General features: G+C 49.6%; 1 protein-coding gene across 1 annotated transcript; it reads right to left on the reverse strand.

Annotated features, from left to right (window-relative positions):
- Positions 1–9,361: 9,361 nt before the first annotated feature.
- Positions 9,362–13,014, reverse strand: LOC143832505 (uncharacterized). The gene is made up of 4 exons (XM_077327028.1): positions 11,077–13,014; positions 10,433–10,516; positions 10,169–10,252; positions 9,362–9,889 (listed from the first exon to the last, which is right to left on the reverse strand). Exons 1-4 carry the CDS (start codon positions 11,696–11,698, stop codon positions 9,390–9,392), a joined length of 1,290 nt encoding a protein of 429 aa, XP_077183143.1. The 5' UTR covers positions 11,699–13,014; the 3' UTR covers positions 9,362–9,389.
- Between the last annotated feature and the right edge of the window lie 362 nt (positions 13,015–13,376).

The raw sequence follows: 13,376 nt of genomic DNA on the forward strand, positions 1-13,376 counted from the left end.
GATGTAAATCCCTGAGACTTTGTTGTTTTGCAGTTGACTCAAGACTTGTTCAACTTCCTCCTCAGGAATGGCCAGTTCAAGTTCTATTTCTATTTCTTGTTCATTTTGAAGAGAGTGCATACCATTCTTCTGTGTATTCCTACCACCTGTTCTTGATGCTCTGTTAGTCATTCAGTTCCTTTCCTTGTTTATCTTTGATAATGCTTTTGTGAGCAGCATTTGGAACCTCTTGATTGCATTTCTGATTCCAGGAAGCTTCACTGTCTATTCTTGCTGCCCTTTTAAAATCCACATTTAATTTTCTTGCTTCCTCTCTGTTGCCTGCAGCTTTTGCTGCTTTTCTACGTTCAGCTATTCTTATAGTTTCATTTGAGAGCCATTTTGATCTTTTTTTCTGGTTTCTGGTGTCGTATATGTTTGGCTGCTGTTTCAACAACAGTTGATTGAATTTCCTGCCACAGTTCATCAGACATCTTCTCTTGTTGTATCCAATAGATGAAATCGATTTTTCACCTTTACTGCATACATGAGTAGAATTTTATTTACATCAAACTTCCTTAATCTGGATATTCTCTTGATGTTGCAGAGTTTTGTTTTGATTTTAGCCAGTAATAGTTCATGATCTTAACTACAATCAGCACCTGGATATGTTTTGATAGCAAGGATTGAACTGAACCATTGTCGGCTGCATAATATGTAGTCCATTTGGTTCCTGTGTAGTCTGTTTAGTGATGTTCAAGTATACTGGTGATGTTGATGCTGTTTGAACCAAGTGTTCATGATGTAAAACTGATCTGTGATGATAACACTTCACATACAACATACACCTCTCTCACAAATATCCCACTCCCTAACCTAACACAGATGAAAAACTTCTGCCCCTCCCCCTGGGCACTAGCCATAAATCACCCTCAACAGAGAGGCTCCCCCAGACAACACACCCCCAGAGGAAACAATCCTAGGACTACAACTAACTATCCCTGGCCTGAATCCAATCAGACTGTTAGTGGAGGATTGACTATCTGAAGCCCAAGTTAGCTGCAGTTCCTGCTTGGCGCCACCAGGTGTCAACTTTCCCCCCTCTCTTCACCGAGCGATCCATGGCTGTTTCCAGCAGGGGAACAAGCCTCAACTCCTTCCAAGCTGCAATTACACCGAAGAGTTCTCTGACCCTCCATACCTCTCTTTTCATTCCAGCACCTTTGACTATGCTTCTCTGCTAGCTCCCATTCAAGAGATTAACTGCATATGCCGAGGCTGAGCAGAGATTCTTCATTACCCCACCTTGCCAATGCCAGCCACATCCAGTTCTGGACACAGATTGCTGCTGGATGGCTAGCCAACAGGTATCAAACATGACAGATGTTTATATGCTCAGACATTCTCAAATGGCACCAGTGCCATGATGGTCCTTCTCTGGTAGGTATAAACCCTACCCCCTCATAATAGAAAGTGTAGCCCTGAAGAAGGGGGAGTGGCAGGGGTGGGTCATGAAGGAGAATACTGATGAGGATAAAAACAATCTTCACTGGCTCCACAATTCTTGGTAGGTAGAAACAGTCTTCTGCCAACGTGTCTACCTTGAGTTCTTAAGGGCATAATCAGCCTCATAAACACAGGCAAAATCAATTCTTAACACTAAGTTAACCCACTTTTTACTGCTCAGCTAATTCCCCAAAGCTTAATATATGTGTTACAGGACACGTGTAAGTGTGATTTGGGTAACAGATTTGGGGGCTCATGCGGGCATTTGCCCAGGCTTACTCAGGAGTAAGATGGACGCACTGCACTCTCCAGTAACCCAGACATAAAGGAAAAGCCCGGAACAAACTCTAGGTACTTGTTTGGATGTGAATGTGTTCTTGAAAGTGAGCTTACAGAAAGAGTGGGCCTTTCTCTTCTTTCTACTCTTTCATTGTCTTTTGGCTCCTGCAGGAGACTTGTTTTGTAAGACTAGGGACACTGAAGTGAGGATTCTTAGGCTTAGACAGGCAGGTGGATGTCTCAAACGTACCCAATATTTAGGGATTAGCCAACGTAGGAAGACGTAGGCAATTCCTCTTAGCCATAGGAAAGACCGGGAAAATCCCCCTACCGCTAAAATCCATACAAGCAGAGTAGCACTAAACTGCCCTGCGGCAGCAGGAGTTGGAGTTTGAGTGTTGAGGGCTACATTGGACTCAGGCGGGATCTGCAAAGCTCAGAATGTTCAGGTTTTGATAATTTTTCCTGTGTTCAGGAAAGCACAGGTGATTCTAACCGAATAAACTTAGCTTTTACCCCCAGATTTTTGGTGGTTTTCCCTAGAAATGCATGTACCCCAGTAATCTCAATTTGAAAAATCAGCCGTCTGCTTGGATTTTGGTAGTTTTCTCATGAACTGAGGAGAGCTCCGGTCATCCCAGCCAAAAAACAAACTAGCCAGCCAATCTTTGTTTGTCTTAAAGGTGCTACTGGACTCTGATTTTTTTTGTTTAACCAGCCCCATGAGAACTTAACTTTACAGGTTCCTTTCCCTCTCTGCCCTGCTGCTTAAGAGACTAGCATGAAAAGAGGATGGTTCAAAATGAATATAACAGCAGAAGAAAGAGCCTACCCTAGGCTATAACTAACAGTTAAACAATTTAACAATGAATAAAGGTGAAAATACTGTTTATCTTATCTCTTCGTTTAATAGTACTCAAACAACCAAAATGGACTCTTGATTTGTACCATTTTCAATGTAGCATTTTCATCAGTGGTTGTTTCCTGAATATAAAAGAATACAATTAGTCCATTTTTGTAAGTAATTATTACATAAGTACAAAAGAGAACATATTTTTTTCTTTACAACTTGGTTACCCAAATTTTAAGCACCACATACCTCCTATTACTATTCTATGAGCTTAAAGTCATCAAATGTCATTGTTCCTTTGGTATCCTATAAATCAAAATGTAAGTATTAATCAAAAGATTGGGGTTTTTTGCCTATGAAATGAAAATGCTAAATGACCAAGTCTTACCAACTTGTATGTGCTGTGGATCTAGTCCTTCACTAATTCTAAAATCTGAAATAAAATAACAACATTTTAAAATTCATAAATCCATTAGAGTTTGAAAATTATAACACTCAGTAGTAACCACTTACCTATTATTCTCCACTCAAATTTTAACAATATATATATTGGCCTTTAGCTCAAAGGTATGGGGAGGCTTAGTTAAAAGACTGTTCCCCCTGAGCTGTGAACTGCTTGTGGTAATTACACTCAAGCTGAGAGACTCACTCCGTGTCACACCTATATCTATTAAAGCTACAGACTCACCTCAAGAAACAGGAAAGTTCCAAATATATGTGAAAATCTCTAGGGCTCTAAATTGGCCATAAACTGGCCATAAACTCTTATCTGCTAGTCAAGGTTTGAACTATAATAAAACTTAGTCAAGAATCACCCCAACAGGATTATGAGTTGCCTAAACCGGTGGTCCCCAACCACATGGCCGCAGCCCAGTGGTGGGCCACGAAGTCCCCGGCACCGGGCTGCAGCTCCCTCTCCCCGCCCCGGCCCCCCGCAGTAAGAAACTTCCCAGGCCGCAAGCAAATCGGCCGCAAAAGCGGCCAATTAGCTTGCAGCCTGGCAAGCTTCTTTTTGTGGGGGGGGGGAGAGGGAAGCAGGGCCGCGCATGCGGCTGCGCAATCACCCTCCCCACCACCGCCGATCGCAGTCTTAGAAAGGTTGCGGACCACTGGCCTAAACAACTTAAGCTCAGATTATCACAACTTCGCTTTGCAACACCTGTGCCTAAGCTGCTGAGTCACAGAAAGAAAGCAAGTTCCAAGTTCGTATTCAAACCCTTAGGGCTCAAAGTGTCAAGTGAATAAATGTAAAAACTTTCATGTTGCTTCAAGATCTTTTAAATGTCCATCTTATGGTGTCCAACAGTCGAGATTTGTTCAACTCCAAAGAATAGCAAATCTTCCGGCTTGTGTCCTTTTTCTACAAAGTGAATCACCATCGAAGCGTCCATTACTCAGTGTCTGAATCTGGACTGGTATTCCTGGAACCAGAACCTGGAACCAGACTACTAATACCAATGTACAGTTTTGCACACGGACATTTAATACAGTATAATACATTTTTGTTTGAACAATTAATAAACTGGTTGGTCCTGATACAAAAACAATTACTTGTTTCCCTATATTTCTTAACTAGAATTTAAGCCCGCTGTGGCTGGCAGACAGCGGGCGCTAGAAGAAAGGGTCCTGTGCTCGGTGGCCCCGACAGGTGAGGGGGGGAGAGAGTGGGCGCGGCTTCTCCCAGCCCTAGGAGCAGAGACAGTGACGTGTGAAGAGCAGAGGTGCTAGGAAGAGTGGGGTAGCAAGGGTGTGAGCTTGTAGTGTGTCTGGCATCTTGTCTTCCTGAATCTGTTATCTGGCTGTGTCTCTCTGTCTCTGCATGGATCTGTCAAAGTCTCCCAGCACCCTGTGTTTCTGTGTGGCTGGCCCCTATCCTCCCACACAGCCACCGAGTCCTGGCTGTATCTCCTGTGTGTCTCCCATCCATGGAAATCTGAAGATCTGTGTGTCCTTCTCCATGGGTTTCTCCAAGGCCAGTATGTCCTTCTGTGTCATTCCTCCCCTCGTATTGTCCTTCCTTGTTCCCTGTCCTTCTCTGTGTGGTGTCTGCCCGTGTTTCTCTCACACAGTCTGTAGCTCTCCATGTCTGTTTGTCTCCGTCTGGGTGTGTCTGCGGCCCCTCCCCCCTCCAGGGGCTGGGCTCGTCGCGGCTTATTGTGTGGGCGGCGGCGACGCTCTCCCCGGGCCGTTTCCCACAGCGGGCAGAGTAATCGTGGTGAGGCTCGCTCCTGGCCCCTGCAGGGGATTCCTCGTGGGAAGAAAGGACGCGCAGATGTGTGGGTGCATTGCCACGGCGGCGGAAGCATGGGCGGAGATTCCAGATCTCCGTAGGTGTCTCTCTGCGGCCCCTCCCCCCCAGGGCCCAGGCTGTTTGCGGCGTATTGTGTGGGCGGTGGTGAGGCTCTCCGCAGGCCCTTCTCTGCAGCGGCGGGGTGAGGCTTGCCCCCAGGCCCCCCAGGGGATTTGTTGTAGAACAAATGACACGCACAGGTGTGTGCACGTAGCCGCGGGAGTTCAAGCGTGGTCGGAGCTTCCGAAGGCAGGCGGGGCGTGAGTGGGGACAGTAGAGGGTCCGTCGTGGAAGGCACGGGCGGCGCTGCATGCGGGCACCGGAGCGTCGGCTGGCGGCGCAGGCTGCTCCCGGGCGGCCGTGGTGTGGCCAGTTGTGGGCGATGAGGGCAGGGAGGGCCCGGCAGCTGCGCTGTGCGCACATGCGCTTGTCGGTGGTGTTTTTTTTCCTTTTCTTTCGGTGGCTCCTCGGAGGGAAGGTTTTTTTGCGGCAATGAGGGCAGGGAGGGCCCGGCAGCCGCGCTGTGCGCACGTGCGCTTGTCGACAGTGTTTTTTTTCTTTTTCTTTCGGTCGCTCCTCGGAGGGAAGGTTTTTTTGTGGCGATGAGGGCAGGGAGGGCCCGGCAGCCGCGCTGTGCGCACGTGCGCTTGTCGACGGTGTTTTTTTTCTTTTTCTTTCGGTCGCTCCTCGGAGGGAAGGTTTTTTTGTGGCGATGAGGGCAGGGAGGGCCCGGCAGCCGCGCTGTGCGCACGCGCGCTTGTCGACGGTGTTTTTTTTCTTTTTCTTTCGGTGGCTCCTCGGAGGGAAGGTTTTTTTGTGGCGATGAGGGCAGGGAGGGCCCGGCAGCCGCGCTGTGCGCACGCGCGCTTGTCGACGGTGTTTTTTTTCTTTTTCTTTCGGTGGCTCCTCGGAGGGAAGGTTTTTTTGTGGCGATGAGGGCAGGGAGGGCCCGGCAGCCGCGCTGTGCGCACGCGCGCTTGTCGGCGGTGTTTTTTTTCTTTTTCTTTCGGTGGCTCCTCGGAGGGAAGGTTTTTTTGTGGCGATGAGGGCAGGGAGGGCCCGGCAGCCGCGCTGTGCGCACGCGCGCTTGTCGGCGGTGTTTTTTTTCTTTTTCTTTCGGTGGCTCCTCGGAGGGAAGGTTTTTTTGCGGCGATGAGGGCAGGGAGGGCCCGGCAGCTGCGCTGTGAGCACGCGTTGGAGGACGGGTGCTCCTTGGCGGCTCCTGATGCGGCTCGTCGGGGCTTGTCGGCTGTTTTTTTTTTTTCCCTTTCGGTGGCTCCGCAGAGGTTTGTGTTGTTCGCCTGCGATTTCCTCCGATTGTCTGTCCGGAGGAAGGGTCCAATCCGGACACTTCCTCATCCCGGACACATCCCGCCTCAGAACGCCTTACCGTTTTATTTAGTCCGTGGCACCCGCGGCGCCACGGTCGGTGTTAAGATGGGTAGCAAATGTTTACAAACCCCACATGTGCCACATTTGTAATTACCTTTTGGGAAATTGCTTGAAAATCCTTCAGTATTCAATCGTGCCCCATCTTAACTCTATTATATCTAATTTTTTCTCATTATTGGATAATATGGTGGTAGGATGGGGAGCCCCTAGAATTAGACCCCCTGCTCCAATCTTCTTGAAACTTGGGAAGAAGTCAGAGAAGAGGCTACTGAAGCTGCACCTAAAGTTTGGAACCTTTAACTCAAACCCCAACACCCCCCCTAGACCACAGAGATAGTGGAAACCTTAAAATTGCCAAAGCAGAGAGGGGACTCTGTCCCACTCTCAGGTCTAGCATGCAAATTGCCACCCTCCAGGCAGGAGATGACAGGAATAAACAGGATTTGCTGTTCTTCACACAGAGAACAGTTCCCATTCGCCTCCCCTCCCCTGGGGAAAAGAGACACTGGGCCATTTCGCACAGAGCTCAAAGTTGCTATTTGGTTGCCGTTTGTGAAAGCGCTACTTCAAGTAGCGAAATGTAACTAGCCGTGCCCGTAACGCACAGCTGCGGTTTTTGCGGAATTTGGCACTTTCACTTCTCGCCACTTTCGTAACCCACAGGCTTCCGGTTCTCCGTCTTATCGCTACAAAGGAGGTCCCTTTTTAGCGCTTCTGGCCTCCCGTGCCCGTCAATCAAACTGCAGGCACACCTTTGACCTCGACCCTAAAGCCGAACTTGTCGGGGTTCCCTTTTTTTTTAAAAAACCCAGGAAACCCCGTAGCAACGCGTTATCGTCCAATCATTGGCGCCCTTGGAACGTGTTTTCTATTGTTTTCTAGGAACCAGATGCATTGACATGTTTGATTGGTTAATCCCCGCCCACAGTACACGCCCACAGGTTACCTGCTTATATGCACCTGGGCAGACACGCGGTCGGCCTCACTCTTTTGTTTGCGTAGCCTACTGCCCGCAGCACAGGTCAACGTTGCAATGGAGAGGCTTATTTTTCAATTGCTGGCTTACATGCTCGCGGTGGTCCAGCGCATGAATACCGCCTTGTCGCGTCGGACGTATGCTATCGCGGAGTACCGAGAACGGGTGGCCGGAACGCTGACCAGCAGCAGAAGACGTTCTGTAAGGGTAACCATGGCGGCCAAGAAACGCTGGCAAGCTCTGGCAGAGGTCCGGTTCCCCCCCCGGTTCTGGGTGGACGAACGATCCTCTGACTGGTGGGAGAATTTTGTGTGGACTCGCTGGGATGATGACCACTGGATTGCCAACTTCAGGATGTCGAGGGGGACATTTTTTGAACTCGTGGAGGCTCTACGTGGACGCATGGAGAGGCAAGTCACTGGCATGCGGCGCCCCGTTCCAGTTGAAAAAAGGGTGGCTGCCGCATTGTGGTACTTGGCCACCCCTCAGTACTTCCGGACAGTAGCCCAGCAATTCGGACTCGGAGTCACTACGGTTGGCGATATCCTTAAGGAGTTCTGCCTCGCCATGGAGGCGGAATTGTTCAGCAAAGTCGTGTGCCTCGGAGACCGGCTTGGAGCGGTGAGTGTCATTCTATTCCCTTTTGCCCTTTAAATTTTTTTTCTTGTTTGACAGGTCAGCAACGAAGACGCGATACACCCCACGCTGACATGCAATGGCTTATATTCTTTTCTTTCCCTTATTCCAGAGTATGGACGGGTTTGCCAGGCTTGGATTCCCGCATTGTTTTGCGGCCGTCGATGGAAGCCACATCCCTATCCGTGCCCCCGGGGGAAGCATAAAAGAGTACGGGAACAGGAAGGACTTTTGCTCTGTTCTCCTGCAAGGAACAGTGGACTTCTCCGGCCGGTTTATCGATGCCGAGGTGGGGTGGAGTGGCAGGAGGCATGATGCCCTTGTTTTCAGGGAATCCAACCTCAGGAAAGCCATGGACGAAGGGGTCTTTGTTCCAGGAAACCCCACCGCCACCATTGAGGGCGTGCGTGTGCCGGCGTTGGTCCTCGGGGACGGAGCCTACCCATTACGACGCTGGCTCATGACTCCCTACAAGCGGCCAAGGACGGACGTGCAGAGCCACTACAACCTCAGTCACTCCCGGGCAAGGAATGTAGTGGAGCGTGCCTTTGGACGTTTGAAGTCACGGTTCCGTTGTTTAATGTCACGACTCCATGTACATATTGACAATGTGACTCCGCTGATAATCGCATGTGTGATTTTGCACAACATATGCGAGGACAAGGGACATAACATCCCCTTCCCTGAGGACGAACCTGAACCTGTAGTCCTTCAGGATACACAGGACATCCCTGAAGCAAGGAGAAAAAGGATATATGCTGAGGGGTGCAAGGTTCGGGACGCCATAGCCACCCACATCTACAGAAACAGGAGGCGTGTTTAATTGTTTTTCCTACTCTGTTGTTGAATAAAGTTTTGTGTTCTTTGTTTAACCTTGTCTTGTGCGGTTTGTGTACTTTGCCAGCAAAAAAACGGGGATTCTCTGGTCCAAAAGCACTTTGACAGCCCTAAATGCTAACTCCCCACTGAAATTGACAAACACAATACGGAAGCGCTGAATGGGGAAAGTTCGGGGAGGCGGGTAGCCAGGAAGTATTGGCGACCCCTGTCAAACCGGAGGATCAATCCACTTATGTTCCAAGGAATAATTTTATTGGTGGGCAGCTTTGATACATTTAAAAAACGGGGTGGTCGATCGGAGCAACGCACGTTCGTTCCCTAACCGTCATTCCCTAATGTTTTTCCCCTGTTAAAATGTTTTTTAAAATAAAATGTTATTGCAAATTTTATAACAAGACTCCAGTGTGACTTCTTAAACTCGCACATATTTAACCCCACACCACACTCCTAAAACTCCTTGAACTAACACCCCTCCAACCTCCAACCCACACAGCAGTACCACAATATACACAATCACTAGAGAGGCCGCTTTCAGCCTTGCAGATTCTACAGTAGGGTACACAGAGACAGAGTCAAAAATATAAACTTTATTCAACAAACAACAAAACACAGATAACATGAAATAGAAAAAGTGGGCAAAACTAGGAGGGGGAGTACTTGTCTGCTGGTTTTATTTTTCTCTTTCCGAGAATAGTCCTCCTTCTTGTTTGGGTGGAGGCATTCTGAGAGGGAGTCGGTGGGGTGGGTGCTGGAAGTGGTGGTGTTGGTGTGGGTGGTGGTGGGGGGGCGATTTGTGGAGGGTAGGCCCTTTCCATGACCGCTACAGCCCTCTCCATGAGTCTCCTTATCAGACGCACCTCCTCCACGCCTTCGCGTAGGATTTGGTTTGTCTCTCTAAGGACTGCCCTCAATTTTCTCCCCTCCTGGGCAATGAGTGTGAGCATGGCTTGGTCAGCGGCCGCGGCACGCCGTGACTCCTCATAGCAGTGCTCAAGGAGCCTCTCTCCCACGCTTGTCAAGACGGAGACGCGCCTCAGCCTGCCGCGTTCCCTCGTAAGCCTCTCCTCTGCTGGGAGCGCACCTCTAGGTGGTGGGCTGCCTGGAGCCAGGGGTGGTTCCTCCTCCTCATCTGAAAGAACCTCTGTTGGCAAAAAATGAGAAACAAAACTGTTAGTAACATCCAAAAAGTCAAAACACACCATGGTGGACATGGTGTTCTTTTTTGTCCCCGTGTTTTCCTGCCAAGAATTTAAACAATCCCCGGCGAGCACATGGCTATTGTTTGTTTGCCCATGGTGTGCTTTTACTTTTGCCTACTTTCACAGCAGGACTCTCAACAATTAAAAGGGAGCACATGGTTAGTGCCTAGCGACATTGTCCTGCAGCTATGGCTCGAAAGGAACAGGTCATGCACGCTCACCATCTTGAATCTGTATCCGCCTGCGCCGGGCAGGAGGTCCAAGCACCCTAGGCTGTTCCTCCTCCTGTGTTCCGGGTATGAAATCTGCAAAAAAAGGAAAAAAAACAGATCTAGGACCAAAGGGTGGCAAAGCCAGCTTCAAAGCCTACACCAGCAACGCAGAGGGACTCTCTTCTTTCTCTTAGCAGTGCTGCTGCCCTGCACAAACAGAAAAGCACAAAGCAGTTAAAACAGCCCCCCCCACCTATTTTTACTAATACTTACCAATGTTAGTTGATGCCCCCGAATCACTATCCACGTCAGGTGCTGCTGGAGACTCTAGGGGCCCCGTCCCTGGCAACTGTGTCTCTGTGGACAAAAGCAGAAAATAGTGAAAAACGAGCAAGCATACACCATGAACCACAAAGCAAGCTCCCAAAGTTGTGAGCCAAAGTACTGCAGAAGGCCTATGGGCGAGGCATGCTGCAAATATTTTGGGGCTGTTGGTTAAACATGACCGTTTCAAATACTAACCACATCAAGCACTCCACAGCCAACCATCTTAATAAATCTTTTAAAAATTAAAATTTAATTATAAAATTAAAACCGTTTCAAATAGTAACCACAGCAAGCACTCCACAGCCTACCTTCTTTTAAAATCTTTTAAAAATTGAATTATAAAATTATAAAATTAAAACCGTTTCAAATAGTAACCACAGCAAGCACTCCACAGCCTACCTTCTTTTAAAATCTTTTAAAAATTAAATTATAAAATTATAAAATTAAAACCGTTTCAAATAGTAACCACAGCAAGCTCTCCACAGCCTACCGTATTATGCGTTGCAACGAACACACGAGAAAACGATGCCCAAACGTCAGAACACACATTTGCTTAAAAGGAAATATAAAATAAAAAGAAAATCACTTACCGGAGGCAAGGGGCGTTTGCTCAGGAGCCTCCTCTGGCTCCCCAGGAACGATGGCGATCAGGTCCAGCGTTACCGATTCCGCGGCTCGTTGCTGGACGGGGGGTGGAGGGCGAAAGCTGGAGGAGGTTCCCTCGCCGGGATCCTCCTCAGCGGGTGGTTCCTCGACCGGGGCAGCCGGCTTCCGAACCACCTTAAGGCTCCGGCCGACGCGCTTCGGCCTGCCGGATCCTTCCCCGTCCCCGTACAGCTGGCGCTGCTCCTCGAAGTAGGGGCAGGTCACCTTTTCGTTGCCGGAACCCTTGTTATGGTTCACGGCTCTCATGTACTCTGCCCTCATTGTCTTGGTCTTCGACCGGCATTCAAGGCCGGTCCTGTTGTGGCCCAGGGCGCGCATCTTAATAGCCACTTGTTCAAAAACCTCCCTATTCCTGTGGGAGGACTGGAACGCGTCCTGGATTTTCTCCTCCGAGAAAATCCCGATCAGGTCCCTGATCTCCGCGTCCCTCCAAGTTGGGCCACGGCCGGTTGCAGGGACGGACGAGGCTTGAGAAGACGATTCCATGTTGCTTTTGCTAGTAGCTGAGCAAAATGGTGGTGGGAGGTGCAGGGTGCAACGGATCATATACCTTCCCGCACACAAAGACAAAGGGACTAGCCGGCTCCTGATTGGTGGAGGGCAGCAGGGGACACGCACATTGGCCACATCAGGTCACATGTCACGTTCAAAACTCCTCGCGCGGGAACAGGATCTGCTCCTAATGGCCAGATTGGCGCCCTTGTTGTTTGACTTAACGCATGCGCGTATTCGTTTACACGCGAGAAGAGCAGTTTGAACATGCAGCGGGAGCCATTTTAGGAAAATGTCCGCCATTACACAAACGCATGCCGGTGTTCAACCGAGAGCAAGTGCGGCAGTACTCGGCAGTTCCCCAATAATATTCACCAGCCACAGCATAAATCAACCAAACATGACATGTAACTGGCGTACGTTCGTTGGCACGCTCAGAGGAATGTTTTTTAAAATGAACGGGGGACGGCGACTCCGCTTGCCGGAGGTCTAGCCGCCAATGGAAGGGGTTGTCCGCACCCAAGCACAAGCACGCACCGGGAACCACACAAAGACCCACTACACATAAGCCGCCCCTCATGATATCACCTCGAATCATGTCTATTGAACCCCTGTAAGCTAAGCAGGAGACTGCGAGCGGCGACCGTTCGTTGGCACGCTCAGAGGAAAATTTTTTAAAATGAACGGGGGACGGCAACTCCGGTTGCCGGAGGTCTAGCCGCCAATGGAAGGGGTTGTCCGCACCCAAGCACAAGCACGCACTGGGAACCACACAAAGACCCACTACACATAAGCCGCCCCTCATGAAATCACCACGAATCACGTCTATTGAACCCCTCTAAGCTAAGCAGGAGACTGCGAGCGGCGAATGTTCGTTGGCACGCTCAGAGGAAAATTTTTTAAAATGCTCCCTGTACGTTGACTCCGCTAGGACTGGCCGATGGTAGACGGGGTTTTAAGCTTTGGGCAAATTTTGGGAACGTGACGGTGTGTGCCACTGTGCTTGTGAAAAACTCTTGTGGTGTCCGGGCAGAATTTCCGAAAGTGATCGTGCTTGAAAGCCAGTCGCTGTCCCGTTGCCTCGTAGATCCCCGCTCGCTCGGAGAAAAAAAAAATGGCGAACAGTTCGCCGGAAGTTTGGAGGACAGGCTCGGGAGGAGGGACTTTGAAGAACCCGCAACAATGGTAACGCACAGGTCTTTAGCGCTAGTGTTGCAGATTGGTTGCAGGAGTGTATCGCTATCCGGAGGGTGAATCCAGTTTTCTGGATTCCCCTAGAAGCGCTACAACGAAGCGCTTTTTGCGGGTCGGTTTCAGGATTGTTGCAGATTGTTTACGACGTCGTGCGTTATGGCAAATTAGTAGCGTTTTCAATCAGCAACCATTGTGCTATTTTTAAGCCGTGGGAAATGCCCCACTGAATGCCAGAGCTACAGGGGACGGCTGTGGCTGGCTGCCGAAGCAATGCTTGGGTGTCAGCCTCCAGGTGAGAACTGGAGACCCACTGAAGTCCACATAGAGCTCACCTGGGTTCCCCTGGAGAGGAGAGATGTGCCTGCCAAGGTGTCTCTGTGTGTGGGGGGGAATCTCACAGAACCACTAGCTCCACTAGTGGTCTGGGAATGCCAGCCTTCAGGGGAGAACTAGAGGCCCACCAAACACCGCATCAGAGGGGGGGATGCCTTGGTAATTGGCGGGCAGAAAAAATCCATTAGCCCTGGGGAAGCCTCAG

Source organism: Paroedura picta, chromosome 3, assembly GCF_049243985.1.
Source record: "Paroedura picta isolate Pp20150507F chromosome 3, Ppicta_v3.0, whole genome shotgun sequence".
In the NCBI taxonomy this organism is placed as follows: domain Eukaryota; kingdom Metazoa; phylum Chordata; class Lepidosauria; order Squamata; family Gekkonidae; genus Paroedura; species Paroedura picta.

Bases quoted from the DNA above. Each gene is read 5' to 3' on its own strand.
- LOC143832505 (XM_077327028.1), bottom strand. From the start codon at position 11,698: ATGATCCGTTGCACCCTGCACCTCCCACCACCATTTTGCTCAGCTACT. The intron at 10,517-11,076 runs GTAAGTGATTTT...TTTTGTCCACAG, and splicing joins GCAAACGCCCCTTGCCTCCG to AGACACAGTTGCCAGGGACG. The intron at 10,253-10,432 runs GTAAGTATTAGT...CTTTTTTTGCAG, and splicing joins GGGGGCATCAACTAACATTG to ATTTCATACCCGGAACACAG.